The sequence below is a fragment of the Mus pahari genome, chromosome 12 (genome assembly GCF_900095145.1).
Source record: "Mus pahari chromosome 12, PAHARI_EIJ_v1.1, whole genome shotgun sequence".
NCBI classification, from domain to species: domain Eukaryota; kingdom Metazoa; phylum Chordata; class Mammalia; order Rodentia; family Muridae; genus Mus; species Mus pahari.
Genome location: NC_034601.1, coordinates 67,161,877 through 67,189,870, shown reverse-complemented (window position 1 = coordinate 67,189,870; position 27,994 = coordinate 67,161,877). Strand labels below are relative to the sequence as shown.

General features: G+C 36.4%; 1 protein-coding gene across 9 annotated transcripts in view; it reads left to right on the top strand.

Moving 5' to 3' along the window:
* Robo2 (roundabout guidance receptor 2) overlaps positions 1 to 27,994 on the top strand; it is a 1,496,637-nt gene that overhangs the window by 320,388 nt on the left and 1,148,255 nt on the right. For 5 of the 9 annotated variants that reach the window (XM_029544834.1, XM_029544835.1, XM_029544830.1 and 2 more), the window contains exon 1: positions 15,506 to 16,290. The exons of 1 other annotated variant lie outside the window; for it this stretch is intronic. In XM_029544834.1, the coding sequence (XP_029400694.1) occupies positions 16,161 to 16,290 (130 nt within the window). In that variant the 5' untranslated portion in view covers positions 15,506 to 16,160. Of the gene's footprint in view, positions 1 to 15,504; positions 16,291 to 27,994 lie in introns of those variants that run through there. 3 more of the 9 variants (XM_029544827.1, XM_029544826.1, XM_029544836.1) reach the window with 2 other exon arrangements.

The following is a 27,994-nucleotide window of genomic DNA, read 5'->3' as shown; positions in this document are numbered from 1 at the left end:
TTATTTTTAAAAAGAATCAGAGTCATCAACACAGCAGGGTAAAGGATGCAATGATTGGTTGACACAGAGGAGATGCTGAGGTGCTGTATGGCATGTATTTAAATGCTACCTTTTGATGGATGCTGTCAGAGAATTTAGATCATTCTAGGAAAATATTAATATTTTGTGTTTTAGGATTGTGACTGATTCATATTTCTGTGTAAGTCTGAAGGATGGGTTATATTGGGTCATACCAGTGGGCAGTAGAAAGAAAATTGGAGAGGAAAAGAAGTCAATGGGGATCAAATATAGCGCGAGCTTTGTGGTTCGACCTGATACAGAACAGGGTCCTTAAACTTTCACACTGAAGGAATTGTCTCAGCTAGGCTGACAGGTCTTCCTATAACAGGAATATTGACACAGTTGCAAGAGGATCAAAGAGGATTACACCATCAAGAACAAGACTGAGGACATAGGGATACCCTAAGAGGAAGGAATGCTTGGGGGAGGGAAGTAGGTGAGGCAGTGAAGAGGAAGGGAGAATGTAAAGAAATGGAAAAAGGTGAACGGGGGAAGGTAGGAAGGAGGAAGAGGGGAAGGGAAGCTGAGGGTTATAAATGAAATCTCTGAATTATATATCTAAAGCCTAATTCTATGTCTGATTCTGGGATCAAGATGATACGGGAGACCAGTGGAAAAAGTTCCTTAAAGATAGGCAATGAATGCCCAATATCAGAGAGAATTATCTCTAACTTTAATCCCTTACTATCTTTTCTGTTATCAGAACACAAAGAACACTCAGGAGTGGAGAAACCTAGGGGTCTGAAAATGCAGGCCATTAGGATTTCCTACAAACTTTTAATCTGTTATTTCAGTTAACCTCAGAGAAACTTTCATTGTTATAACATACACCTGTCTCCATCCTGAAAATGAGACTGACTAAATAGCTTCAGATATCACACTTGGATCCTACCAGAAGAGTTAGGATTCCAGATTCTTTCCATGTGTGCCATGAAGATTCTCAGAGAGGGAGAGAGTGTCAGTCTTCACTGTAGTCATCCTGTTAACTCAGGGTTTCTGGGGGATGGGTTTGTGATCGCCCCAATTTGTTATTTAGTCTTTCTCTTTAATTTAATCTTTAATCTGCCTCTTCAGTGTAACCCAAGGCATTAATTCTTGTGTTGTTTTCTCTGAAGACCAATGTACCTATGCCTATATTTCATTCACTTAAAAATATTTATCTTCTTTTATTTTTGGAATAAATTTCTTTCTCAGATAATATATTCTCATTATAGTTTTCATTCTTTATAATACTCCCATCTACTCTCTACTTCCTCTCTCATATGGAATTCAACCCCTTTCTGGCTCTCATTAGCAAACAAACAGGTTTCTAAATATAATAAAATAAAATAAGAAAAAACAGAAACACAATGAAATAGAGCAAATCAAACCCATAGAAAGAAAACAGCTCAAGAAATGGCACATAGAAAGAAACAAACATTGAAGCAGAGATTCATTCATTTGCACATTCAGAAATCCCATAAAAGCTGGAGACCATAATGCATACATATACAAAAAACTGTAGCACAAAATAATGAGAAATAAAATTATAACTTAAAAATTAAAAAAAGAAGAGCCTTTTACTTATTTTCACTCATATGTTAAACACCGTTTACCAAGTTCCTTCTACACAAATGCCAAGGGCCTTTTAATAATATTTATGAGTAAGCCAAACAAACAAAATCCTCAGTCAGTGAGGAGCTATCTTTCAATTGAGGGAGAAATGAGAAACATATGGAAACCACACAATAATACCATTTTTAATAGATTAAAATTAACAGGTAGCATAGAAAAAAATAACAAAAGAAATCCGGGCAAGATAGGGGGAGTGTGGAATGGCACAAGTGTCAATGTGGCACAGGACCAATGAATGTGGCAATGTTGGTAGGCTTCATTTGTAAGGTGAAAACTGAAAACTCTGAAAGAGAATGGAGGATCTGATTAGGTCAAAGTCACAGCTAGGGCATTTGAAAACTGTTAGACATTTAAGTCATTGTCATATGAAGGCAGCTAGTAAGCGAGGCACAAATAGAAATTATAGAATAGCAAAGTCACACCACAGAAAGCCTTCATGTAATGGACCAGAGATCTTCCTTTTGAGTTACAATTGAAAGTGATTCACTATTTTGAAAAATATAGTATAAACTGAACTTTCTAAAACACTTTGCCTATTGTACTATTAAAATACATGGCCTAGAAGGGAGATCTGTCAGCTGTGCTCATATTTGATGCTGAGAGATGTTAGCGACTCAGATCAGGATGGGAGTAATGGGTGAAAAAAGAATCGGATAGATACCACAAGTGTTACAGAGAAAGGGTAATGTGGTTTTCAGGTGGGCCTCACCTGCACACTTGAAAGGACATAAAATTATTCTAATTTCTTTGTTTAACTAGATGGATGATATTGTTTTTAAATAAAAAGAAATGTCTGTAAAAACATTAGCGGATAGAAGGACAGACCATTCCTGGTAGCTATTTTTGTACGTTGTCCTACATGACAAATTGCTTCAAGCACTGTTGCTCATAGCGCTTTAGGTCAGAAGTTCATGTGGGCTACTGGGCTTTCACCTGAGTGTTTCACAGTGTGACTCTAATGAAGGATGTCCTCATGGGATGTGGCTTCCTGTCTATAGCTTAAGGGAAGGAATCTATTTCCAGAGACATTTAGTTTGTTGGCAGTGCAGATTCACTTGGCTATGCACTGAAATTGTTTTTGTTGTTGTTGTTGTTGTTGTTTGTTTTTCCCTGTGGCTTTTAATAGAGGTACCAGCTCCAGGTTATTCTCCACTCTCTTTCCAGTCTCAGAGTTAAGTTCCATCAGATGCCATTCAGTCTCTCTGACTCTCCATGTCTCTAACTCTTTGGCTGCCCGTCTGTGAAAACTCTGCTTTTACAGATCTAATATGCCAAGGATAGTTTCACCCCATGAGCTTCTTTATGTAGCATAAGGTAATATAATAACAGAAGTACATCGTAATTGGTAGAGGATGGCAAGATGAAGGTCAGGACACACTGTCTTTATATCCATGTGCAAATGTTGAATGCAAGTCCATACATGAAAATATATCAGCTAGAAATAGGCATCCAGGTATAGTCTTAAAATCCGTCTTCTGTACATCCACGTGAAGCAGCCGGGATTTGTTAAGTGAGACTCAGACAGGCACAGATGGAGCCACTGCCACAAGGTCAGACGTTTAGATCATGTAAATTACCTAAGAGAGACATCTCAGTGACTCACTGAACCAGATGGATCCAAGGGGAATCGGCAGCTTGTAGAGGATAGGACTTCTTCCTAGAATGTTTGACTGTCAATGTTTATAAGAAATCCATAATGAAGTCTGTGGGGTGGCTGAGAGGTACCTACAGAGGTAAACATGCTTTCTGATAAGCCCGATGACCTGAATTGGATCTCCAGAGCCCACAGGGTACCACATATTTCTATATACATACTCATATGTGAAAGGAAGGGAAAAGGTAACTTTTCTTTATAAGGGGTGAATTTAATTTTGCAAGTTCTGTCACAGCAGAGTTTGACCTGCCTTCTTGAAGTGTACAATTACTGTATGTATCTTTAAGGTAAAAGCCTCAACGTTTCATCAATAAAAGGGGGGAAAAAAACCCAGAAATCTTTTCAAACCTCAACCATAGTCTGAGGGAGTTTCTGCTTCTTACATCATCAATCCCCACCCCAATTCTCAATGATTCCCATCATTCTACTGCTCATTAGATGGTTCTGTGTCAAAGAAAAGTTACATCTGATATATATATATATATATATATATATATATATATATATATATATATATATATATATCCCAAAAGTGTCTATCAGGCCTAGTGCTAATAATATTCAGCTTTCAGCTTCCATGGAAGCAGATACCAGGCTGCTCTTTGAAAATATATTGAGCATGTCTCCTGAAAGGAATAGTAAGTAGTTAGGGGGGCACAACAAGACTTATATCACTGCTCATCTGGTGAATTAATTAACCCGAGACTTGACTAATGGGAAGCTATTTTGCTGTTAAGAGATATTAATTAACAAATTTTCTTACTTAAGGATTATTGCTTATGTATGAACATATATATGCTAATGTATCAATGTATGTATAAATTATTCTATTATGCATAGTTACTTAAAATATTAGGTTCAGATTGCTTAAGAGAAACTTAAGTAACTTAATATGAATTCAAAGAAATAGCATCTTCATAGAAGTTTCAGAGGGTAACTAATAGTCCCAATAGTAACCTAAAATTGACATCCAACAGAAAAGTAAATGAAGCAAGGAAAATCTGTTCTTGTCAAAATTACTAGACTTAATACTACAGGGCACAGGACATGAACCTGTGAATAACTGTGAGACAGTCTTCTGTCATGAATAATCCATTGACTACAATGGAAATAGAGTAGGGGGATGTGAAAAGGGTTGGGGTATTGTGAACAGCTGTCAGATCATTTCTGTACTGTTTATTTAGTTTGGATTATGATGGGAGAAGAAATAACTCCAGTTTTGTGATTTGAGATGATTAAATAATGTTGACTCCAATGTTATGGCTGACTCTATCAGACTTATAGTGTTCAGAAATTAAAAAGCAGGGAATTATGCAGGTGATAGATAGTCAATCTGAAAGTTGAACTTAGTAGGATTTTAGCTGCAAGATAAATTTAGGGCTGAGACTAATGGGAGAAAGTAGCTCTTTCCTGGTATTTGAAGAATAGTCTTGAGTGGAAACGTGTTTGTTTAGCATCATCTTAAAGAGTGAGAGTTAACTGAATGGTTCACATAAAAACGATTGAGATCATTTCAGGAGAATGTGAGTATGTTCTTCCTGGGAAAATAATGAATGGCACAATGAAAAGGCAAGGATACAATGTTAAGGAACACTTGCTCCCTTTGTTTTGTGACTTAAGTGATTTCCTTCCTTCCTTCCTTCCTTCCTTCCTTCCTTCCTTCCTTCCTTCCTTCCTTCCTTCCTTCCTTCCTCCCTTTTCTGTTCTGTTGTTAATCATTAATGGAATCTCAGAGTCTGTGGCCTTATAATATAGTTTTACTATGCAAATTTCTCTTTAAGTTTGGTACTTTGCAACCCTAAGGAAGGAAGAACTACACTGAATATGGAAAAAAAAATAATCTTACTAAAGTATACTCTTCCACTTTGGGATCTGCCAGTGATCTACCACAGCAATCTAAAGAGGTTTCTTCCAAACATATAAGAGCATTTTGGCTAGTCTCATGGCTGACCAAAATGAACAATTCAATTTGCAATTACATTTTTTTTCATGGTTTTGGCCATGAAACAAAAAATATATGACTGGTAACAAAAGTGATACATGGCTAACATTTTAAATCAGTTTAAAAGACAAGAGTTTTTCTTTGTAATATTCTTATCATTATTTTTGTTGAAATGGTTTTTGTCTATGGATGAAGAAGACATCCAGGTTACTGACTAGTTTGGTATGGAGGCAATTCTTGGTGGAAAAAAAAAACAGAAAGATAAAAGATCTCTCATTTAATTTTTTATTTTCTTATCAAAATAGACTTGTAAGATAATCAAATTTACTTTTATTATGTTCTTTTATAAGATACAATTTAACTACTTTTTGAGTATATGCAATTATGTATATAATGTTGCATACATATATTTGTGGATATTCACTATACATGTATACATTCATGTTCAGCTATATACAGTATAGAATTTTAATCATCCCAACTATAATTTCTGATTGAATATAGAAATAAGACATAGAAAACAGTTATAGACTTTGTAAAGGTGTCTCACTTAAAATTTCACATATACTACTTTTGTTTAAAACTTATACACTAGACAAATCCTATGTCTTTGCTTTTTGTAAAAACAAACAAAAACAAAACAAAACAAAAGACAGCTATCTGTGCAACAACTGTATCTTCAATGCTGGCAATACAGAGAGATATTTTCTTATAAGAGTTTCCATTTAACTAGAAATAGAACCAACATGATTGTATCCCAAGGGCTTTAAGCACACTCAGGAGAAAACCCCAAGGAGATTTCAACTGCAGGCATTAATACATAGTCTGCAAACTTCCCCATGGGACTCTACAAAACCATAATTTAATGTTTTTAATATGTAGCTAAAAAGACTTAAGGTTTTTTTTTTAATCTTTCTACTAAGTGCATGTGATAGTAGCATACTTTTGTTATAAAACTCAAAAAAAAAACCCAGTAGTTTTAATAAACACCTCGTTGATATCTCCTTAAATAGCAAAAGTTTTACATAATTGATGTACTATAGGCAACAGACCATGTCAAAAATTTTAGTACCTTCCTGTCCTATAAACAAATGTTGCATAAGCTTGAGAAAATATCTCTGATAGAGAAAATTATATTTTGAACATTTCTCCAGGTTTTATATTCTGGCTTTTAAAGAGTAGCAAGAAATCATTTTCAGCCTAGGATAGTCATACATTAATATAGGCCTGAAATATTTCCTTATTCCACACATCTCCCAATATATTAAATGCCATTCATTAAAAAAAAAAAAACTCATCATGAATCAGTCTTATTTGAGCAATGTGTTTATAAAGATAAGGAACTGTGTGCTATTTGGCAAAGCAAGAATGCTTGAGCCTTTTCCACCCAACAGAGCTATAGATTTCTAGACTTTGAGTACATTTAGCATCTCAAGAACAGCAGCACATTCAAGCCGCATGAAGAAAGTATTCTATAATGCATATGCCTTGGTTTTCCATACAGCTTACTAAATCAAAACTACATAGTGAAGTTTAAGTATTTTCCCAAGTGATTATCACTTACACTCTCCCAATTTCAACCACTCTTTAAAATTAAGAAATTTATAGTACAAAATGCAAAGCTGCCTTTCTTAACTGTTTTATAATGTCTTTTTAAGTTTGTCTTTTGAGTATTATATTTGTGTCATTTCATCCCTCCTTCTCTACTTCAACTCCTCCTATGGATTCCTGTCTATCCTTTCATGATCATGACATCTTCATATTATATATATATATATATATATATATATATATATATATATATATAATATGTATACATATTATATATATATATATGTGTGTGTGTGTGTGTATACATGCACACACACACACACACACACACACACACACACACACGCTCCTGTATCATTTAGTGTTAGTCTTACATGTGCTTAGGTCCGACCACTTGTTATCACATGAACCATCACAGGGCTGACTGATCAATAAAGAAGACAGATTCACTCTCTGCAACCAACATTTTGTGCCCTTTAAGAGCATATTATGAAATGAAATTACAGATAACAATATGTCTCAAATAATTCCTATAAAATTTCATTATATTTTTTCTAATAAAAAGGGAATAATAAAAGAAGTGCAATGTAGATCCACCCATTCGATATTTTTATGTATTGGTGGTATTCTTGATTTAGAACAACGAACTGTTGGAGTATCCCATGGGTGAGGTCATCCTTAAAACAAAGAGCTCCAGGCAAGAAGAAAACACTGAGAATAGAAGAAATAGTCCTCGCTGGAATGTGCTTCTCGTTAGTTCTCCAGTGTCATGTGGGTGTCCCGAAATCATCCATGTATGAGTTACGCTAAACAGACTGGATAGTGTGTGTGTGTATGTATATGTATGTGTATGTATGAATGTGTGTGTATATGTGTGTGTATGTGTGTATATGTGTGTGCATATGTGTGAGTGTGTGTGTATATGTGTATGAGTGTGTGTGTAAATATGTGTGTGAGTATGTTTGTGAGTGTGTGTGTGTGTGTGTGTGTGTTTATAAAACAATAAGAACTAAAGAAAAAGAGGCCATATTTTTAAGAGAGGACAAGTTGGATGCATAAGAGTGATTAGAATGAGGAAAGGGAAAAATGGAAACGATGTTACCTTTTAGTTAAAAAAAATCAAACAAACAAGAAACTTACTATTACAATGTAATAGTAAGAACTCTGTTGAGGGGTATTCTAGTACAGCTACTCTCAGCCTGTTGTTTGTGTCTTGTAGATACAATCTAGGATGATCAGAAATAGTGTGTAATCCAGTAACACTCAGGTACTGCAGTGCTTAAATCATCAGACAGATTCAAAGGTACTCACTCTAGAAATTCACTGACAATGGAAAAAAATAGAATTTCTAAGAAAATTTTCTGTTACAGCAAAAAGAAATGGTTCTTTTTCTGTTGCATTGGTTCAAGATTTCAATTAACCAGAATAAATTCTTCCCCTGAACTCATTGTGAAATATGCATTTATTAACTGCCACCTGTGAAATACTCCTGTTTGACCTTGAAAATAAAATTATCACATTTCAACTGTTATTGTAACTTCCAATTGAGCCTCCAAATTATTTGTAGCTGTAGGAGACAAAAACCGACAAGAAGTAATCAAAGAGTTCTTATTTTTGTTTAAAGGAAATACGGCAAAGGTAGGAAGAATTAAAATATATCATTCTGATTGTGAGAAGCAGGGAGATGGCTCATAAGCTCATAGGAACTCACATTGCTAAAGACTCAAGTTTTACTTCCAACTACCATTTCATACAACACACACACCAATTTAATTCCAGAACAGGGCATCTAAGACTATTTTCTACACACTACATCTCCCCCCATGCCTGGAACTCACATTTGAACCCACCAATGGACATCTGAAAATAAAAATAAATTTTAATATGACATCAAAATATGAAAATCTCCATTGTGGCTCACAGGAGAGTTTAAATACTGAAGAGTCAGGGAGTAATAGCCAAGCAATTGGTGATCACTGTGTATGTGTGTTTCTAAGTATTAATGAATTAATCTGTGGTCATTCAAGAGTTATCAAGATATTTCATTACCTATTTACCACTCTTTGATTAAATCTCAGCTAAACTTTATTTTAATGGCTTGCCAACACAGTGTTTTTATTTATTTGTTTACTTTAATTAATTATTTATTTTTTACATTCCATATTATATTCCTCCCCCACCTCCACCCCTTCTACCCAGTTTCACATCCCATACCTCTTCCCACCCCTGTCTCCACATGGATTTCCCCACCCACCACACAACCTGACCTCTAAACTCCCTGGGGCTTCCAGTCTCTTGAGGGCTAGGTGCATCATTTCTGAATGAACACAGACCCAGAAGTCCTCTGCTGTATGTGTGTTGGGGGCCTCATATCAGCTGGTGTATGCTGCCTGTTTGGTGGTCCAGTGTTTGAGAGATCTTGGGGGGTCCAGATTAATTGAGACTGTTGGTCCTCCTACAGGATCGTCCTCCTCCTCAGCTTCTTTCAGCCTTCCCTAATTCAACGACAGGGGTCAGCTGCTTCTGTCCATTGGTTTGGTACAAATATCTGCATCTGATTCTTTCAGCTGCTTGTTGGGTCTTCTGGAGTGTGGTCATGCTAAGCCCCTTTTTGTAAGCACTCCATAGCCTCAGTAATTGTATCAGGCCTTGAGACCTCCCCTTGAGCTAGATCCCACTTTGGGCCTGTCGGTGGACCTTCTTTTCCTCAGGCTCCTCTCCATTTCTATACCTGTAATTCTTTCAGACAGGAACAATTATGGGTCGGAGTTATGACTGTGGGATGGCTCCCTCTACCTCATTTGATACCCTGTCTTCCTACTGGAAGTGAGCTCTATAAGTTACCTCTCCTACTATGAGGCATTTCATATAAGTTCTCTCCCTTTGAGTCCTAAGAGTGTCTCACCTCCCAGGTCTCTGGAGCATTCTGGAGGGTTCCCCCCCCCCTTCCTATTTCCCTAGGATTGCCTGTCTCCATTCCTTCTTCAGGTCCTCAGGGCATTAATGGTGAAGTCACCTATGGTTGGTGGAAAATAATCATTGTCAATGAAATAAAAGGGAAACAACTGGAGAATTGCACAGCTGTGTGTGTTTGGTAATGTTTTCTGGTCTTTTGAGTCCTGGAGGGACACTGAAAATCTTCTGGTTGGAGATGCATGCTGATATATACAGGCATCACTGTGCCCTTTTTAGCTCTCTGGCTCAGCAAATCCACCAATTTTGTGGGCTGATGTAAGGTGTTCAGGGGATGAGAGAGTCTCCTGGGTAAATTATAGTAGGGAAAGCAGGAGGCTTTATTTGAAACAGCAGACTATAAGTTCGTTATTTTGCATTGCTGTTGTTGGGATACACAGTGGTAGTAAGTGGTGTGTGTTCATCTAGGGAGGTGTAGTCATATGAGCATTTGGTCTTACTATGCTTAAGTTAAATAATGGTAGTTTAATTACCATTTTGTGATCAGATAAGCAACTGATACCATAGATTTTGTCACACTCAATACTCTTAGCATTCTCTGCCAAATAACCCTGCTGTGAGGACAGTTTTATGCTTTATGTGACATTGAGCAGTGTCACTGAACTCTACCCACTGAGTGCTTTAGGAGCGTCCCCCACCCACCAGTGTATCTTCTGTTGTGATAAAGTGAGTCTCCACACTTTCATCGATGGAAAGTAACAACATCATCTACTTTTAAACTATTGCAGAATCTTGTAGATAAACGCATAATGCCTTCAGAAAACAGTAATAGTGCTACCTTCACCACAGCTAACAAGGAGAACATATTCACTGTAATTAACAAGGTATAGATATAAATTCAAATGACCTTAAAAACTCTAGTAATGTTTTATCTTATCAGCCAAGGCTTAATTTTCCAACATTTTAAAATTATTAATGGCACAATTGCATAAGTTATGTTATATTGTTATTACTTCATATCAGTCATTAAAGAGATTATGTCATTATTAAGAAAAGAATTAGCTCCACTATGTTCATAGCATCCTTATTTATAATAGCCAGAAGCTGGAAAGAACCCAGATGTCCCTCAACCGAGGAATCGATACAGAAAATGTGGTTCATTTACACAATGGAATACTACTAAGCAATTAAAAACAATGAATTTATGAAATTCTTAGGCAAATGGATGGATCTGGAGGATATCATCCTGAGTGAGGTAAACAACACACATTATAATCACTCACTGATAAGTGGATATTAACCCAGAAACTTAGACTACTCAAGATACACTTTGCAAAACACATGAAACTCAAGAAGAAGGAAGAGCAAAGTGTGGATACATCATTCCTTCTTAGAATGGGGAACAAAATACCCCTGGAGGGAGTTACAGAGACAAAATTCAGAGCTGAGATGGAAGAACCATCCAGAGACTGCTCCATCTGGGGATCCATTGCATATACAACCAACAAACCCAGACACTATTGCATATGCCAGCAAGATTTAGCTGACAGGACCCTGATACAACTATCTCTTGTGAGGCTATGCCAGTGCCTGGCAAACACAGAAGTGGATGCTCACAGTTAGCTATAGGATGGAACACAGGGCCCCCAATGGAGGAGCTAGAGAAAGTACACAAGGAGCTGAAGAGTCTGCAACGCTATAGGAGGATCAACAATATGAACTAACCAGTACCCCCCAGAACTGTGTCTCTAGTTTCATATGTAGCAGAGGATGGCCTAGTCAGCCATCAATGGGAGGAGAGACCCTTGGTCTTGCGAAGATCATATGTCCCAGTACAAGGGAATACCAGGGCCAAGAAGCAGGAGTGGGTGGGTTGGGGAGCAGGGCGGGAGGAGGGTATAGAGGACTTTGGGGATAGCATTTGAAATGTAAATGAAGAAAATATCTAATAAAAAATTAAAAAAAAGAAAAGAATTAGTTAAGAAAATGATGAAAGACCCGATCTTATTGTGCAGAAACCATAACTGCAAAGTATAATTAAATAGTAGTATTATAGCAAAATTTAATATAAATTTTAGTTTTCTCCATTTCACTTAGTTGTCCCAAAGCTGGAGGACTTGCCAGGAGTATTGACAGAATCAAACTCATGGCATGATTGGGCCAAATGGCTAAACACTGGAGCAAAGTTTAATTGATATCTCTTTAGATCTGCTCCAGTTGGTGAGGGATCCACATGGATACTGAACTGCATGTCTGCTACATATGGGCAGAGTAGACATGATGCACCAGGATGTGGGAATATTCAGAGGGATAACACATTCTCAGAGGATAGGAGGAGGGGTATGGGGGAGGGACTCTGTGATGGGTGGACCAAGAGAGGAGGCAGCGTTTGGGATATAAATAAATAAATAAACAAATAAACAGAATTTAAAGATTTTTAAAATAAATTTTAGACATTTAGCTCTCTTTTTCTGCTAATCTTTTGCTGTGTTCTAACTCTTTTTATTGCTACTGGTCAAATCTAAGGCCACATGCTGTAGAAGTGAGTGAAATGCCACTCATTTCTTACCACTACAAGTACCTTAATGACAAGGACTTTTTCTTGTATATTCACTCTTGAAAAATAAAATCAAGAAGTAGTTTTGTTTCAGTTGTTCTATCTCACAGGTTGCCTGAATATTTGTATGATGGTATTAAAATATTTGATTGGGAAATACTGACAAGAATACTTAATGTTTGCTTCAAAATAGTCTTTTTTATGTATTGTTCAGTTTCAGTTCAGTTTACAAATACATATTTCCTGGAATATTGCTGCACATTTATTATTGGTTTTCTTGCTTCCAAGTTAATTCTCCACCAAATAATATTTGTTGCTGTTGAAACTCATTTAGGGTGATGGAATTTCCCTAACTACATTTCACCTATCGCTCATCACTGAGCCTACCATGTGAGAACTTTGGTAGCTAGTGAATTTGAAACTACCCTTTGCCTCCCATTGCTTCATATTCTGTTAGTTACCCCTATGTTTACTATTCAAGGCACCCTGAAGTCCTCATGATCCTGATCAATCCCTCAACCTGGATTGGCTTCTTTTTTCATCTGGCCTATCTTCTCCTCAAACTAAAAACTGACAATTCATAGTCAAAAAATGACTTTCTCTGCCCAAGGCATCATTTAATAGAAATCTTCCTCTGGTCTTTTAATGCACATAGATTATTCTTTTATATCTCTTCTTTGCAGTCTTCTTAACTTACTGGATGACCAACACGATATTATTATGTTGTATCACAGCATTTTTCAATTTCCTCATTATAGGAACATGTAGTAAGGTGATTTATGTTAGTTTTTGGTTTTGCTGTTGTTGTTTTGTTTGTGGGATTATCTCTAATATTTTTTCCCATTTGTGGGTCTCCATGCTACCATAACCTATAGGAGTCATCAGTTCACAGTTGCCTGCACACACGGCTTGGCATTCTGTTTCTCACATACATCCACACACAGTGGCTCCTAGCAGTTTTTCCTTGACTCTTGTTGCAGGAAATGGAAAAGTGATGCAGATTATTGGAATCTGAATCCATAATACCTAGTTCATCTGAATCCTGGTTTTACCACTTATGTCACAATGCACAAAGCAGCATCCGTAAAGATGAATAGTGGCAGACTCATATTACATAGTTTATAATGCATGTACAAGAGCAATATGTGACATATAGAGAGTGTGATATCACTACTGTATTTGCTCTTCTCCTAGAGAGTGAATTTCCTGACATAAGAGCTATCTTAGAAAGATCAGATGCAGACAAGTTCAGCAGAGGGTCTACCACACTGATTAACAAATGCTCAGAGCTGTACTAAGTTCAAACCACAGCTATAAGACCTTAGATAAGAGATCTAAGCTTTCTTTGTAACAATGTACAAAATACTACATGGGGGTAATAATTGTTCAACTTCATTGACTTATAAATGAGTTAAACCATATTACATATTTAGCTCTCATGGTATGCTGATGTAACCACAAATATGAACTTAGTTGAGAAGTTATGCTTCTTACAAAAGTGCCTCTGTATTATATATTGGATATTTTTGTTATTGTCTCTACCCTCATTCATTCTATTGGCTACAGATATTCAATGGTGGAGGCTCTCTTCTCTTTTCTAGCATGAAGAAGTCATGGGCACATTCTCAAACGTCAGCAGATAAGTCTAGAAAAAAAATGACCTTCTTGCCATGAACAACACTGGTTGAATTCTAATTCTATTTCAATTTATCCACCAGAGAGATCTATGTTCTGGTGCTTACTATGGGTCACTGAATGGGAAGCAAACCTTTAAAATCTAAGCGTGACATTTCCTAAGAATCAACCTGACCAAATGTATCATTCATTCAGAAAGGAATGGTTTTCTTCTTAACCCTGCTCAGTCCAGGCCCTTCAGAAATGTTCAACAGTCTCTGCCAACAAGATTTAATCTGATGCTAGCTTTCTGCCATTTTTATGTTCTACCTAAGGAGAAACAAATCATTAAGAAGAAATACACACATATGAGAGTGAACTCTTCTACCAAGAGGAATTAAGCTGGTAAATAGTATATGAGCATAGTGTTAGAGTCCTTATCAGAGTATAGTAGTGAGGTAGTTGGCTGATCAGTTCTACCAATATCCGTTTGAATGCACTTAATGACAACAAATGATACATGCTAAGCAAGAAGTGGAGAAATTTGAGAAAAAAAGAAGATTCAGAGTGAAATATGAGCTGACCTTTTAGAATATGCTCAGACATAAATTTTAAATTACTCCTTGCAAAATGGGCATGATACGATCTGTTTTCAAATATCTTGGAAGTTCTGAAATTGGGAGTGAAATGTAAAGGGTTATTATACATCTAAATTAATTGTTTGAGTATCCTATTAAAGTCATTGTCCTGTTCATAGTAAAATGTTATTTTTATTATCTGTATGTTTAAATCTAAAACTTCATTCAAATTGTGTAGGTTATTTAAAACAAGACAACTCATTCTTTTCAAAGTACTTTTTCCAAGCACATGATGTTAAAAGGCCAATTTATTATACTTGAAAATAAAATTGGTGGTTTACCATAATATTGAAAGCCATTGCTTCAAAACATAAATACATAATTTATGTGTTGTGGCTCACTGATTAAGGGGATAATTGGCCATATGGACAACACTGAATTATAGACAGATTTGAAATATTTGCTAAAATGTTCTGGTCCATGCTCATTCACCTCAGGATTTAGACATAAAGTTCATATTATCTGAAACAACAAATCTAGGTTTCTTTGCTCACCTCCTTGTCATCCATAGGTGGGGAGGTGGGGTTGGACTTTAGGATAAACACACCTCCAGACCAACAGCATTTTCGTAAATATACTTGCAAAAGGCCAAGAGATTTCTAGAGTGTCTGCATCTCCATGGCGATGTGCATAAACAAATACAAAAACGAGTCCCTGGATGTGTGATTAACAGAGCCACGGCAGCCCCTCTCTGATATTTCAAAAGTTTCCTTGTGACATTCATGAGGCGTTCTTCAAGGGGAGAGGAGGATGCAAGAGTGCCTAAAGAAAAGGTTTTGGTGCAGGAAAAAGGCACTTAGAACTTGCCCTCTTGCTTTACTATTGTGAAGAAAAAAAAAATGAGGTACTTATTTTATTCCTAATAAATATTTCAGATCCATTTATGCATAATTAGTGCAGTTACCACGCTTTTGTAAACTCACAAGGTGAAGGAGTGGGAAGGGAAACTGCATTCTAGGTGCTGAGCCTGTCGCCAGCACATCGCTGGAAAACCCCTCTGTCCTCACAACAGATTAACTACCCTCTGTGCATACTATATTTTTGTTCAGCTTTTCCTATTCTGAGTCTGGACTAAAGCAGTCGTTATCTGCTGGCGGTGCCTGGGTGATTTTCAAGCCGAGCACTACCCACCCAAGTAGCTGTGATTCCAGCTTTCACTGAAGCCTTATTACTCTTAAAAGAGCAATTTGGTTGGCTGCACGGCTATTAGGATCACACAGGCAGCCTGAAAGCTGTCAGTACAACTGCTTCTCATCTTTTTTTTTTCACACGGTCCTGACATCTCTTCTCTTTTCTGCTGGACACACATTCCTGTTTTTATCATTTTCAATCAAGTGCACGCAGGACGCTGAGGAATATTCCCACTGAAAGCAAAGTGGAGAACAGGAATGATTTTACAGCTCTTAAAGTGGAAACAGTGCTGACTGCGGGCTGAGGGGAAGGAGCTGGAGCCGTGAGAAATGTAGCTTGGCTCAGGGCTACATCAGGGAGCTGCTCCTTCAGCTGCTAAAGATGGCAAAACACCACCTACCTCCTCCGGCTTCTCAATGATCAATGCTACCTTCATAACCGGGAGGGAAGAGGATGTGACAAATTTTATAAAATTCACTTGTGGAAATGTTATCATCCGAGAAAGTGGAGAAAATTACTAGACTCGAACTTCTCTTCGTTTTGATGCTTTTCTTCTCTGGACCAACTCTAGGCAAGCTGACCAGGACCCCCTGGAAGGGCAAACCTTGGAAGGGGGGTGAGTAATGAAAGTTTCCTGTTAAAGATCTGAACGGAGCAAGGGGAGCTAAAGGTAACTTAAGAACAGCTAAGGGGAAAGGAGCTGTCTGTTTGAAATCAGGTTTTTATTTCAGGAAAAGGGATCTGTGTGGTAAGTGGCTTAGAGGAAGAGTTTGTCTCTCTCACTGATATAAATACGTGTTTGCAATTTGGGGGCTGCTGGTCTTGCTGTGCATTATAGTGATCGTTTCCAGCAGAGAGACTCTGGAGCCAATGCATGCTGTTTAAGTGCAAAGAGATATTTGCTCTCCTTAGGAAGCTGTATTAAAAAAAAAAAGAAAAGAAAAGAAAAAAAAAAGAAATAGGTTTTGAATATTCTTGATTCTTGGCTGATTTCGTGTAATGATCAGATTGTTGTTTGGAGAAACAGTGCTAAATCTGGGGCTGACTCTATCCCAGTTGATGTGTTAATAAAGATAAATCGTGTTAACTTTAGGAATAGAGGTATCTGCTGAGCGGGGGGGGGGGGGAGGAAGGCTGGCAGTACTTTGGAGCTTGGTAATGCATTTTCTTCTTCGGCTGTTGAAAAATTTGAGCTGTGGCTTTTTGAGACTTCTAGCCTACCGATTTTCAAAGTTCAGTCGGTTCTGCTTCACCCAATGACATTTGTTTGTATAAACACAAGTTAGCAAGGTATGTGTTCGGTGGATGCAGCAAACTAAAAATGATGCTGCAGAAATATCCCGGGAGAGTGTGTTCATTGTAGGGAAAATCGTGATGGAAGATTTCTGAGACTATTGCTGTGCATATCATACCTCTAGAAACGTTTCCTAAGCCTGTGTCCTCCACCCTCCACACACACATCCACACCTCTGCTTTGGTGTCATGTGATGATCGCAGGTTCAAGAGAACAGGGGACATTGACCTGATGATTTAATAATTTTTCACCATATCACAAAGGGATTTTCTAAATACCCAAGCCCCCTTCAGTTTGATCTTTGTCTTTATCCTTTTGTTGCTTTCCAGACATTACAAATCTGCCTGCATACCTTCCAGGGAGAAGTTCCAGCAGGCACTTAGACTGGTGGTGCACATCTATGCAAGGAATGCTGGGCCAAATCATCTTGGGCCTTGTAAATTATATCACCACATTATTGTATTGCTCGGTGTTATCAATGGATTTTTCACTTGCTCTCTGCCAGCTGTTATTTATGTTAGCCCGCATGGCAGCTTTAGGTGGCTTGGGATCAAAAGATGTATGGTTGTATTGACTCCCGGAGATGTCAAGGGAGTTAACTTATATTTCTTATGTACAGTTTTCAATGACAGTCAGTAGTTATAGCATGTCAAAGTTTAATCTCCTGTGTTAAACTTCAGCACAGGATGCAGACCTCTGGAAACCCTGCGAGCATGCTAAAGAGCTGCAAGTACTTAGAAGAGTGTTAGCCTCGTCACAATGCTTGTGCATGTTCCCAGACGTTTATTCATTCCACACAGCTTCAGATGCAGATGCTTGAGATTTCATTTGTAAATCAGGTCTGGAATGTTCCATCTTTGAACATGTCACTACTTTTTTTTCTTTTTTCTTTTTCTGATGTTCTGTAACTAGCTCAGCTAGAAATATGCTAGCGCGGCTGTATGGTGATGATGTGACTCAGTCAAGTTCAGGAATAGGCAATCGTAGCAACGTATTCTATTCCTTGTTAAAGGAACTCTCGTGTGCTTGGAAAGGCCAGGCAAGTTACTAGAAAACTTTCAATGTGTCGGCTGTGCTTTGAAATAATTTCCTTTCCAATGCCTCTGTTTATCAGTGTATATGTAATGCATAAATAGGTTGCACAGATTCGGGGCTTCGGCGAATGCAGGCTTGCCTTGATATGCATATGTACATGTTGTAAATATTTATTTATTCATGAGTTTGACTATTGATGGTGGTGTGTTATCTTTCAGTGGGTGGTAAAATCCTTACATTTTTTCCCCCCTTGGCGTATTATGAAGTCTTTAAAAGCATATTTTGAAGAGTTTTTATTTTTTTAAATATTGTTTCATTTTAAGGAAGTAGGGGTTTTCCCACTAACTTTTAACATATCTGGCAAAGGTATCATATGTATGGTACAGACAGGAATGGAGTAAGTCTTTTTAAACATCGTTGTGGTAATGGGGGTTCTTTGGTTCTCTGGTTTGCTTTCTGTCACCCCTATCTTAGTACACCTTTATAAACAAAACCTTTAAAACTAGCATACTATTCCTAAAAGTCCTGAACAAAATACCAATAGCCAAATAAGAGTTTTCCTCAGGAGTGATTGCCCACCCCCCTCTTTTTTTACCCTCCCATCACCCGTGTGTTTATCTTAATCTGATTGAGCAGCTGTCAAACTCCATATGGCAACCTGCCCACGCTGACAATTTCCATTTCTGTCGTATTAATAGGAACGATCATTCTGAAGGAAGAGGTTAGTGGTGCAGAGAGAACTGGTAACATCACAGACCAGTGTGCAGTTGTGGCCTGCGGAGGGTAGTGCAGACAGCACACACCATTCATAACAAATCGGATATCTGAGAACCCACTTGTACAACACTGTGATGAGAAATTGCTGAATTTTTTTTTTTTTCAGTTTTCAGCTTATCAATGAGTGTGACTTTCAAATGTAGGTTAGTAGGCCAGCAGGGATTCCCTGAGGCAAATGCTTTGCTATTTAATCACATTATATGGATTCCTTAAGGGAATGGAGGGTGTCCCATCTGATTAGTTCAGAGTATTACAGAACTGATCATAAGAGTTTGTATTCACCATATACTCATTGGGAATCCTAACAACGTAGCTGACATCATCATCATTAAAATGAAAGAACCCAATTATTTTACATTCAATTACCCTCACTGAAAAGAAACCCTAAAACATAGACATAGCTCTGCAGAGACCCTTCAACAACACACTTCCAATACATACAGCAAAGTGCAGCAAATATGCACAAATATGAAACTCTGTATTTACCTTACTGACAACTAAACATAAAGCTAAGTTTAATTTGTGTCTGTCATTAAAGGGGAAAGTGAAGATTGATATAAAACAAAGTCATTTTAAAATTAGAAATAAAGAACATTGATATTGAACATGAGAGTCAAACTTCTAGCATTCAGTGCTGAGTGAAGAATGAGGAATCAGAAGAGTGACTGATGAATCTCAGGGGGAGGGGCTACCCCTGGCTTTGCTTTTGTGCCCTCTCAGAAACACCTGCCTTGATCCTTTGTAAACCTCCTGGAAATATCTGTTGGTTTCCTACAACCTCCCAGTGAAGATTCAGGCACAAACACTGGGACACAGAATATGAGTTATCCAAAGTTGATGACTCAGAAGAATCTCTTTCAGCCCTGACCCACACCACACACACACACACACACACACACACACACACACACACACACACACACAGAAACTTGCTTCCTTTTATATATTACTGCAACTGGCTGTCCATGTCTATCTTTGCTAAACAAAGGAGACATCCCAGGCAGTTATCTTGTCCCTTTGTAAATGACTAGAATGTGTTATGAGCACACACAATGCCATTGAGTTATTTTAGTTCCTAGTGCATTGAAGCATGGACACAGGATATTCAGAAAGCATCATTATCTGCATGGTCCCATCTAATATACTGTCAATTAAAACAGAATTCATTGCAATTTATTGAAGTGTTTTGGACCTTAAAATTTATAATAAGGTTTTTTTGGAAACTACTTTAAAACTATTTAATATCAACAAGCACATTTTCTGTCACTACAAAAGTTTTATCCCAGTTAAAGGAACTAATAAAACCTTTATTTTATGTAGTAACTCATACAGCATAGTATATCACACAAATTTTAGGATTGAGAAAATATATATTCTCTAGTAGAAGTTAAATGTTTTGGACTTAAGTTATGGCTTGATTATTGTTAAGAATACTGATTGCTCAATGAATGTATTTCCTAATAAAATTTGAACATTTTGGGGCTCAAGCAATGATTCAGTGATGAGTTCTTGCAGAGAACTTGGATTTGATTCTCAAAATCCACATGATAACTCACAATGGTATGCAACTCCAGTTTTAAAGAGTCTAACAACCTCTTCTGACCTCTGCAGGCACCAGGTGTGTACATACATGTACACATACCAGGTATGCACACAGTGATTATGTATATGTATTATATAGATATACACATTATGCATAGTATAATATATAAAATATAATGTAAGTCAGCAGTGACATGTTGAAAACTGTTTTCAGATTTACTTGTTTTTATTCTATGTGTATGAATAGTTTACATACACATACAAACACATATATACGTACACACACACATATATACATACATACATACACACACATATATATATATATGTATGTGTGTGTGTGTGTATGTATACATATATGTAATAGTTTTCAAATAGTTTCCAACATGGCACTGGTTATTTGCGTTTGGCAAATATTGAATTATCTGAAGACTTCCTTATTGGGCCTCTACAGCTTCACTAGCAGTAGGCTCCAGGTCAAACCTTCCAAGTTCATCCTGAAGTTAACTGAAGCTTATATGAATCAAATGTGACTACTTAAAAAAGCAATCTCTTAGTTCCTTAAAATTTTTTACTGTAACTAAGAATCCAAATTCCTTGAAAAACAGAGGTATTTGTGAGAAAAAAAAGGGGACATAAAATACCAGAAAGACGTATCTATTTCCAGATTCCAGAACATCTTTAGTGCTTGAGTTGTCCTGAAATTTGGAAGTTGTTTTTCAGCCAATGTTTGCTGAGTCCTTAAGACCACTTTCATCCAGGAGCACTGCTTAAGGAGACCAAATATCCAAAGTCCTTATCTGGAACCTGACAGGTGGTGTTCAGTTTTGCCAAAGAAAACCATGTTGGTTTTTTGTTTGTTTGTTTGTTTGTTTGAAGAACACATTGGTTTGGAAAGTGGCTGGTGCACTGGATAGCAGAAGCTTGCTCTAGCCATGATAATGAGAAGTTATTGCACTGTGAGATATTTAGACCCTAGGAATATTCATTTTCTTGAATATATTCCTTTAGATTAACCATTTCTATTAATATATCTTCAGCTGAGTAATTAACATATTAAAATTCCAAAAAGGATAGAGTTGGACAATTTCAAGAAGGAAAGTAGAAATACTCTAATCATATTTTTCATCATTCACAGAACATCAAATAACACAATTTAGAATAAAAATTTCAGTGCCACCGTTGAATAGGTCCTTCAACTTGCTCATCTTCTTGGTGATGTGTGTTTGTGACCACATTACCTTAGATGTTTTCCATTTCATATTAAATGTCTACTGGCTTTTAAAAGATAGAAACGGTTACAGTTTGTGATTTGATAGGTCTCAATGTCTCTTTAATGGATTACTATTATAATTCCTATCGAAGGATAGATGGCCTGAGAAATAGTTTATATTACTAAATTAGAGGAGGGGAGGTTGTTGTCAACTATGGTCTTTCTGTGGAAGTCATAGTTTTTAGGTATCAGTTCAATATAAAATTAGAACTAGTAATACTTTTAAAGGATAGGATTATGTGACTGCCCATGGGTGCACAGATTGCTTTATGTACTTTCAGTTTTTTTGAATTATCAGGCCTACTTGCATTTAAATATAATAGGCTCAACAAAATTAAGGCTACTATACATTTCAGAGTTCATTTTTTAATGGAGAGTTTGGGGGTTGAAGTAAGTGGTACAGTATTCATTTCATTATTATGTAGTCCAGCAGTAAAATGTGATCATTAAGCAATGATGTTTAGCTGAGTGATTCTAGCTTGAGTTCAAGCACTATACAAACTATCCAATTAATAATCCAGTGTTCTTACATGGAGAAAATAATTTCATGGTTTTTTTTTCATAGCAATTATTTTCAAAAATATAATGAGTTTATTTTCTAGTGAGAGTAAAAATATAAATTCATGAAATGTCCCAATTTATGAAGAGGTCACAGCCAAAACAGGAAAATATATATCCTATATAAGCTCAGTGCAGTTCCCTTTTTTATCAATGTCAAAAGCTCTGTCATGAAAGAAGACACCAGCCTGAAATAAAGACCAATACTGTGTTCTGGAGACAGGGACACAGTGTTAAATCCCTAATGTAATAGTTACCAGCTAATAATTTGCTGGTCATAAATGTCATAAATGAAGTATCTTCCAGAATCTACACAAGCATGAAGACTTTTTCTCGCCAGGCAGTGCAGACCGTGTTTATCTAAGAGAATGTTTTGCCCATGTTTTCAGAGCTCATGAACTGTCTAGAGATGTGTGTGTGGATGTGGGTTTAAGGATAAGAGTCATCAAATGTTATGAGTTAAACTTGATGCTTTGTTAGATGGGGATACTTCAATGACCATTTCTTTCTATTTATGGCCTGTAAGTCATCATGAACCTAACTTGTACATCCAAAGTTGAGAAATGCGCCTAATGAAATACCTGCGACTATGAACTGCAACCCACGTATGTGTATGGTCCAGTAGAATACCAAATCCTAGGAATCCACTCATTCAGAAAGTACTTATCAAGTGCTCCCAAGATAAAAATCTAAGTGACCAGAGAATAGAGCCATATATGCAGCATTTTAGAAATGGTCTTGTACCTGTGTGACACATTTAATCTCTAATACCATGTTTCCCAAAAACTTCCCATTGAAAACAGTTTACTAACCTTGTGATGACTGTGTTGTACAAATTATCTCAAGTGCATTGATACTTCAAAGTAATTTACACAATTTTTTAAAGATTTTTTAATAATTCTATAAGACATTGGCATGCATGTCATTACACATATAGTTTTTAGATCAATAATGAATGCTTCTATAAACATCCAGTATATAATTAATCCATATTTACACTGTGGCACTGAACTATTTACATGTGTAAATTAGTTTACTCAATTACTAGTTATAAAATATATGTAGGAGGGATTTTATAGTGTTAAAAACATATAATAAATGCTCAGCTGTATCTGTCCTAAAAAAAAAAAAGAATTCTTTGAATCTTAATTAAATTATTGGATGGTATTTGAGATTTACAGTTATGATTTTCAATGCCTAGGTGTATATATTCTTATATATCAGTATAATTTCATAAATTTGTTTGAAGACTCTTATGTAAATTGGTTGGTATAAGAGTTAAATATGAGTGGCAACATTCTCTTTTTCAAAGGAAAATTATAACTAATAATTTTTAAATGATGAGCTAAAGCTATTAGAAGTCACTGTTACTTGTAAGTTTCACAGTCTTTCACTCACTTTATGGGACCAGTGATAATCACCAAGTCAGTTGGTGTAGTAGGAAGATGCATTTTTTTATTCTCTCTCTCTCTCTCTCTCTCTCTCTCTCTCTCTCTCTCTCTCTCTCTCTTTTGCTTCAATTTGTGTAATTTTTTTATCTATGCAGCCTTGTATTCTGTTTTCTACTGATATGTCATAGGTAAATTAACCTTACAATATGGTCAGTCATGCTTGTACTTGTCAAAGATAAGAAGTATTTCCTTTCTACCTATATTTCAACCATTTGCACTCAGTGAAATCTGAGATCAGCTTCTTCAACTTTTGTGATTCTCAAAATTTTCATAGAAACTGCATGTGGGCAAAATAATATACATGTAAAATGTTTTTCCCTTAAAATTGTTTGCTGTAACTACATAAAACAAACACATGCATCTAAAAAACTAAAACCGGAGGCTCAGTGTGTTTATGCTCATGTCACTGGACATAAACTGAATACAGTGCCACATATCACTGGGAAAGGGAGAGAGGGAGATTAGAAAACCAAAAGTCATTCCCAGTAATGAACTGAATTTGAGGCTACCCTGGGTTAAATGAGTGAAACTCTGCCTCAAAATGTGGGAAAATGTAATAGTTACTTGTTCAGTTTACTGAACACTTGTTTGTACTAATGCTTCATATGAGTAATAGAATTTACTCTTACGCCTATACACTAGTATTGCATTTTAATTGCTTTAAAACTTGAATAATTTAAATTGAAATTTTATTCTCCTTCATTTGAATTCATCAATATATATTTTAGGCTCACCAAATGTGTTATAATTTGTTGCTGCTTTTTTGTGTTTTTTTAAGTCCAATTTTCAATGAATAAATAAAAACATTATATTTGAAATTGCAGCTGTGATCTATTGCTCCAATAAACCAAAGGATTATATCATACGTTGTTTAAAATAAAAACATCTACCTACATAAGTAGCTTAATGTTTGGAAAGAATTGACCATATAAGAAAACATAACAACTGGATTTTTAAAAAATTCAAAGAGAGGCGTAGGCATCTTAGAGATTATCATTTCCATATAGTATATATAAAATTGGAGCATTCACGAGGGCAGAACTGGAATTGAATGAGCCAGGTCCAATCCCAGATGGCAAGGAAAACTTTCAAGCTGTTCCGTGTGGAAACTGATTTTTGGATTCCCACGTGGTACGTTACAAGTTCAAATTAATTTTAAACTTTTATTTTTTCATATGTAGCTCCATGACTCCTAGTATATGCTTCCTTGTCTGTCCTGTTGCCAATGATTCTAAAATAGGCAGCAAACAGCTTCTTTTTTCCCCCCTCTGATTTAAATACACAGAGAAAAGCACTCAACTGTACATTTTGAATCCTGCTCAATAAAAGTTTTACGAGATAAGAATTTTTTTTTTCTATTTCTGGGTCACTATCTGTCCGAATAATACTTAAACATGGAAAATAGTAGATATTCTGGGAAGATCACTGCATAGCTTCAACCTTCAGCTACCATCACAGTGGAGAACATCACAGCATAGTAAATGTTCAATGTCATTGTGACATGTTTTCTCCCCCAGCCTGAATTCTACTTTAAAGAACGATATGGAGGCTGAGACTTAGGTACTCATGGAAATATGTTAAGGTGTCAACAGCAAGTCATTAATGTGTGTGTGTGTGTGTGTGTGTGTGTGTGTGTGTGTGTGTGTGTGTNTGTGTGTGTGTGTGTGTGTGTGTGTGTGTGTGTGTGTGTGTGTGTGTTTGTGTTTGTGTGTGCGTGTGCTCACATGCTTGCGTGCTCACTTCTCTAGCTTCACAAATGGAATGGATGTATCAATAATGCCTCTTCTTAAATAGAAGATGTGACTTTTTCACTCAGTGTCAGCTAATGGTGTTAGATAAATGTACAACAGAACTCACCACGTCTACCTTCTCCCAGCAGCAGACTTTATTGAATAACAGAAAATTCACAATATTTAGCAATTTAAATGACAGCAATTTGTCATATGAACCCACTTACCCAGCTGAAGTAAATGTGCATCCTTTTATTCTTTCTTAATTATTGAAATTAATACTCATAACACAATTCAGTAAGTACATCTGTGTATCTTGGTGCATACAGATGGTTTACAGAATAGTACAGGTGAAAGAGAGTATAGCAAATATCAGTAGTAGGCTGAGACATAGTTTATATTGATGAGATAAGGAACCAAGCCAGAACTCAGAGAGCTGAGAGCTGAGAGTGAGGCTGTTCCAGCTGTGAGCTGAAAGGCTGGTGAAGAAGAGGCCAAGGCCTAAAAGTGGTGGGTCCAAGTCCATGTTCAGATGGGTGAACACAGAGATTTAAGTAAGTGTTGTCAGTGACTGGGTACCCACTTCAAATTCCAGAGATCCTCATGCAGTTCTGTGTTTATTGGTGCTGACACCCACTAGGTATCATCTGATAGGTTTGCTTTGAGACCAAACTATTGCAGTGTTAGGGAACTATTGCATTATGTGGTTCAAGGTGAAATACATAGTTTTTCCTTGGGATAGTGTGTCTCAGTTCATGGGCCTGGTTTCCTTGAGATAAATAGAATATACCCATGTGATCCTATAATCTCAGTTTACCTTGATAAATTTGTAGGGTACCTTATTAATAGAAAATTTCACTTTAAAATGCATCGACACACCTAGTAAATTAGGTTGATTTTTAAATGTCATGGTTACTGGGTCTGTATGCAGTATTTACAGAGCAGGAAATTACACAGGGATTTTTTTTTTGTCCCCTCTAGCTAAATTGCAAGTGTTTTCATCTTCTAACACATCTGATAGTGTGTTTGTTATGAGTTAATAATTCAAGATTGAAGTTTTATGTAATTTACATACTATGTATTTAAAATATTCCCCAAAGATTCAGATGTCTGTAGACATTTTGATGATTTTTTACAGAAACAGTAATCTTTGAATGGATAAAATAAAATTTGTTTAACTCTCTCAATTAAGATCCATCTATCATTGATGGATATTGTGGGACACACCTTTCATCCCAGCACTCAGTGGGTATAAGCATGCAGCTCTCTGAGTTTTAGTTTAACCTGATCTACAAGGGCAAATTCCAGGACAGCATGACTCCATGGAGAAACCCTGTCTCAAGAAAACAAAAACCAAACAAATCCAAACCAACTAAATGAAAAGATCTAATTACCAAACATATTGGCATTTAAAATGGTCTGGTTCTGTCGGGGAAGAAAAAAGAATAAATATAATGTATTTATTATTTCCTTGAAATTAGATTGTGAATTTATGATAAGTGAAGTATATTGACTATCAGAATATTACAAACAGATCAGGCATCCTCAACATGAAGTATTGTTAAGTAAATTAAAGCACTTTGTCATGCACTTTTTATATTACACAACCCTTAAAATTCTCTGACACTTATATATTCATTTGTAAGATTTAGAATATTACAATAGCTCCCTCTTATTAATATCAATTATTTTTGTCACAGCATAAAAAGAGAGATGCTAAGTTGACAGGCCTTGCATTAGAATATAGTCTGAATTTAGATATGGATGCTTTTCTAGAAATGGAAATGATTAAATGCACTAAATCACTAATGATTTAAGGAAGGAAAGCCTGATGTACAATTATCCTACAATAATTTCCTTGAGTTTATTTCTAAGATAATTTAAGATGACTTTCTAAATGCACGCGAGTAGCAGGTAGCAGGTTGTGAACAAGTATTTTCTAATAACACTCTTAAAATAGAAGGCTTAGAATTACGTTTTTCTAATTGTTATGTTTGATATGTCATGTAGAATTCATGAAAAGGCAAGTGATAAGTGTCAATAATTCACAACTGTTACAATAAGATAAATGATAATTGTTTAGCATTACTATATATTTGACCATCATGGTGTTTGGCATAATATTTTGACTCCTTATCTTTCCCTTGTTTTTGTACTATATATTATGGTTTTAATATCTTTGACCAAAACTCTATATGTTCACTTGAAAACATTTTAGAATTATTATCTCAAAAGTATGCCCATTTTTAATGTTCTTGCTTGATAAGGCCAATATGCATTGAATTGGGGAATATGTTTGCATTCAAGCCATTATTATTTTTGAAGGCTTTGTTGGCATTTTCGCCCATTATCAAGTACCAAAGAAAGACCATTTAAGTGAGAAAGGATTTTGACTCATGGTCCCAGCCCATGGTTAGTTTGCTACATGCAGTTGACCTTAGATAATCCAGAGCAATATGAGTTAATGAGGTGAAAGATATCTATGCCTAGTAAAAGCCTGAAAAAAAAAATTCCCAAAGAGAGACATCTGGAGACTAGTCTACTCAGTTGTCAATTTGTCAATTAAAGAATCCAAAACTGTCACTACATGCTCACCATCCAACCACCTCCTGAAAACTCTAGCTCTGGATGCTGTATGGGTGACGAAACCTGTGACCCAA